The 3,856-nt window shown below is 46.1% G+C and overlaps 1 protein-coding gene across 4 annotated transcripts in view; it reads right to left on the reverse strand.

Moving 5' to 3' along the window:
- Positions 1 to 780: 780 nt before the first annotated feature.
- Positions 781 to 3,856, reverse strand: part of rffl (ring finger and FYVE-like domain containing E3 ubiquitin protein ligase) — an 11,758-nt gene continuing 8,682 nt past the window's right edge. For all 4 annotated transcript variants that reach the window (XM_026191894.2, XM_026191896.2, XM_026191893.2 and 1 more), the window contains exons 4-8: positions 3,807 to 3,856; positions 3,476 to 3,680; positions 3,081 to 3,104; positions 2,788 to 2,997; positions 781 to 2,640 (exon numbers count right to left, since the gene is read on the reverse strand). The exon at positions 3,807 to 3,856 is cut by the window's right edge and continues 199 nt beyond it. In XM_026191894.2, the coding sequence (XP_026047679.1) occupies positions 2,810 to 2,997; positions 3,081 to 3,104; positions 3,476 to 3,680; positions 3,807 to 3,856 (467 nt within the window). In that variant the 3' untranslated portion in view covers positions 781 to 2,640; positions 2,788 to 2,809. The remainder of the gene's footprint in view (positions 2,641 to 2,787; positions 2,998 to 3,080; positions 3,105 to 3,475; positions 3,681 to 3,806) is intronic.

Consider the following 3,856-nt stretch of genomic DNA (forward strand, 5'->3'; position numbering starts at 1 on the left):
ATGACTTCATGAACTTCTTCACAAATAACATTTTTATCATTAGAGAAAAAATTACCAATAATCACCCCACAGATGTAATATTATCTACAGCTACTCTTAGTACCATTGATGTTAAGTTAGACTCTTTTTCTCCAATTGATCTTTCTGAGTTAACTTCAATAATTACTTCCTCCAAACCATCAACGTGTCTTTTAGACCCCATTCCTACAAAACTGCTCAAAGAAGTCCTGCCATTAATTAATGCTTCGATCTTAAATATGATCAACCTATCTCTAATGATCAGCTATGTACCACAGGCCTTCAAGCTGGCTGTAGTTAAACCTTTACTCAAAAAGCATCTCTAGAAACCATATCGAGATCAAATTTTAGATACATTTCCAGAAAATGTTGAGCGGAGTCTGGATTTTAACTCTGGGGTTGCTAATTTCCATCTTTGGAACGTACACCAGTAAACATCTTTTAAAGCAGTTATCAGACGTTCTTATCAAATGCAGCCGAATTTTTAAAATATGCGGTAGATGTAATTAGGAGTCATCCCTTAGATCACAGGCTTCCTCGCAGCCTGGAAGTACAAGCAGCACACCTGTGCTGCCCCTCGGCAGGCTTCCAGAAATGGACATCAGAGCTGAAGCAGCTGAACTACGTACAGGAAGAAGCACAAATGAAGCTGAATTTGACCTGCGAAGCTTCTTATGTGAAGTCACAAAATAAAGATTCCACCGTAATCAGTTAAATGTTGAGCACCCCTCAATAAACCCAATGAAGCACAGGACACAGAACTCAATGAAAATCAAGTTTTATTAGAATACGATGCAAAGCTCACTCAGAAAAATAAAGCTTCCTGTCGCTCTGTAAAAACGTGTCTCACTGGTAGCTGCAGAAACATTCTGAGTAAATAAAGGTTCCAACACAGAGACAGGTCAACGTGAGGCGGCTAAAGTAAAAACTTAAAGTCTGCAGATCACAGTGTGTCCTTTTAAAAAGCTCGCAGCCAGGGGACTAATGAGGAAACAGCTGGATTAGAGGTTTACATTCCAGCTGTGCTGTTTTCACTGGCCCCGCCTCACCGTGCTCACAGACACAAGGTCCTGTGTAAGTTTCAGCTAGAAGCTCTATAGTGCAGTGTGAGCTCCACAGCTGAGCTCGCATGATCCCACTGCACCACAGAGGAAGAAGTTACAGGTTAAAGGCCAGCGAGTAACACCATCTGAATCCAAAATGTTCACAAAGATCAAACACAGTGATTTCACTAGAATAAAAACCTCGGGAAAAGGACAAACCGTCCTCCTGCAAACCTGCTGAAAAACAGTTTAAAATCAACAGTTTAGTGCAAACAAAGTCAACTTAAATCCAAAAAGTCTAAAAGCTCAATAACACACAAACAGTCTTCCTCTGTCTTTAAGGAGTCCCTCATGTTAGCGTTTCAGGGCCTCTGCTGTTTCCAGTAAACCTGTTAATACATTTAAAGCTCCGGCTTCACCCAAACCTCCAGTTTGTGTCGTTTCCAGGCAGAGAGGATGAAGAGCTGGAGGTCCAGGCCAGGAAGAAATCTGACCTCTGAGTCTGCAAGTGCTTACATGCCAACACGCTAGCTGGGAATCGCGGTTTCCCGACTTTGTTCCTTGTGATAAGCACCGACTCTGAATGCTGTCCTGACATTTCTCCACCCAAGTCTGAATCCTTCATCGTGAACTTCTTTGTTGCCCTAAAAATATTCAGAAATGTGAGCGTGTGCACGGACGTCAGGGGAAGCGCCGGCTCCACGTTATGCATTTGGTCCCATCCTTAGAGTTTGTTTAGTTCAGGTGATGTGTGTGCTGCCCCCTGCTGGTTCCTGCTATGATGTCACGTATGTGAAGGTGTACGATTGGACTTTACTGTAAATGGTAATTAGAAGGATACTGGTTTTCATGTTCCTGTGGTTTCCTGTTAGTGACAGTGACTGAGGGTAAATTTAGTGTGAATATGAGACGTGACTGCAGATGTTCCTTCTGTAACAAAAACATCTTTCCAGGTTTAGGCTGCCGTTCAGACAGAAATAGATATTTAAAGATGGTTCCCTGAGTATTTCCTTAAAAAAACCAGTTAATTATGCAAACTATCTGTAAAACAGAAATCTGTCTGAACAGATGGTTCCATGTGAAGAATGCATCATTAACTTCCTGTGTAGGACACATTGAAGCTGCTGTTATTACACTGAAGGCTGAGGGCCGGCTGCTGTTCGCTTCACTTCCTTATTGCAGCGTAAACATGACTGTGATAAGAACGCAGGCCGAGCGTGGACTTGAAGGCACCGCGAGGACTTCCTGGTTGTCATCACCTGCTGCATTGGTAGACTCCTGCCTGGCTGCGCGCAGGCTGACGGCCGCAGGTCAGACCGAGGCGGCGGCAAGGCGATGAAGGCACGGTGGTTTCTCAATCGATTAGTTCACAAATGTGCGGTGAACTCTCCGCAGCGAGAGTTTGTACATTCAGTGTGTGCATCTAAACAGCAGCTCTGAAGGTGGGGTAAGGTCCCGTCTCACCGTCTTCAGACAGGCATACCATTAGAAAAATAAAGTTATCAAAATAAAAGCCCATTCTGTCAAGTTCCCTTCAGAAAGACCTGATTACAGTTTATTGCTTTGGAGGCAGTCGGTCCTACAAAGAAGGGAAAAAACACTTTAAGAAGACTCGTTTAAATCCAGAACAACATCAGACTGTTAAAGCGGCAGCGCCCAGTTTGTTAAACTAGGTCTGGATGCACGCTCTGGGTTAAACTGGTTTGCCAGGTCTGGGTCGGGTTACCTGGGTTCAGCCGCAGCCAGGATCAGGACCGGAAGACGTGGACGGCTCTGACGACGTACTGGCGACACATGGGGCACTCGCTCATTCTCTTTCCACACTTGGTGCAGGTGACCATGTGACCGCACTCCAGCAGCACGCAGTCGATGGGGGAGTCCATACAGATCTTACAGAGGTTCTCCTCCAGACCTCCGGTGCCGACACCGCCCGATTCTGGAGACGAAGGAGCGACAACCGCTTCTTTAATAACAGCATGTAAACACGACATCAGCGTTACTCGGTGTGATCAGACTCACCTGAAGCGTTCACAGCGTTGGCAGCTGAAAGCAAAACAGAAACACAAGAAAGCTGTTTCAAAAGTGTTTGAAGAACGGAGGCCTGTGTGCAGCATCCTCTCTAAACCGAGAGGACGTCCGCTCGTGAGGAAACTTTTCCTACTCTAACTTATTTTTCACGTCTGTGATCAGAACTGATCCGATTTAAATGCTGAGCGCTTTGAGCACTCTGGGAGAATCAGTCCATTTACCATTTGGTGCAAACGTGAACCAAACAGGACAAACTCAGAATCACTTCCCTTTTGAATTTTAGTGCACGTTGTTTTCTTTGAGTATCATGAAAGCGTAACTGTAGGGGGCGCTCTCCTTCTGTATATGTATTAAGTCTGTTTCGTGTTAACAGTGGACTCTCTCACCCAGCAGGCTCTGCTGGTCCTGGTACAGGCGCCTCACTCTCTCCATCAGCTCCCACTTCTCACAGCAGCCTTTGTAGTCCACAAAGTTCCTGGCCAGGATTTCCTTCAGCTGCCGGACGCTGAGCGCCTCGATGTCATCCAGGCAGGTCAGGTCCGCCAGAGACGCCCTGCGGCCGGTAACCGGGGTGTCTTCGGGGTCCCAGGTCTGAACCGAGACACAGAGTCACTCAGGAAACTCAGGCTCGGGTTTAAAAACAGAACCAGGACATAAGCTCGCTCTGAGCTCTCCCTCTCTCATTATTGGACACTTAACGGCCGGTTCTGGGTTTACCTGGTCTTCATCCTGAATGTCAGGCTCAGCAGGGGCTGTCTCTGTGGGTG

The sequence above is a fragment of the Astatotilapia calliptera genome, chromosome 14, assembly GCF_964374335.1.
Source record: "Astatotilapia calliptera chromosome 14, fAstCal68.1, whole genome shotgun sequence".
NCBI classification, from domain to species: Eukaryota; Metazoa; Chordata; class Actinopteri; order Cichliformes; family Cichlidae; genus Astatotilapia; species Astatotilapia calliptera.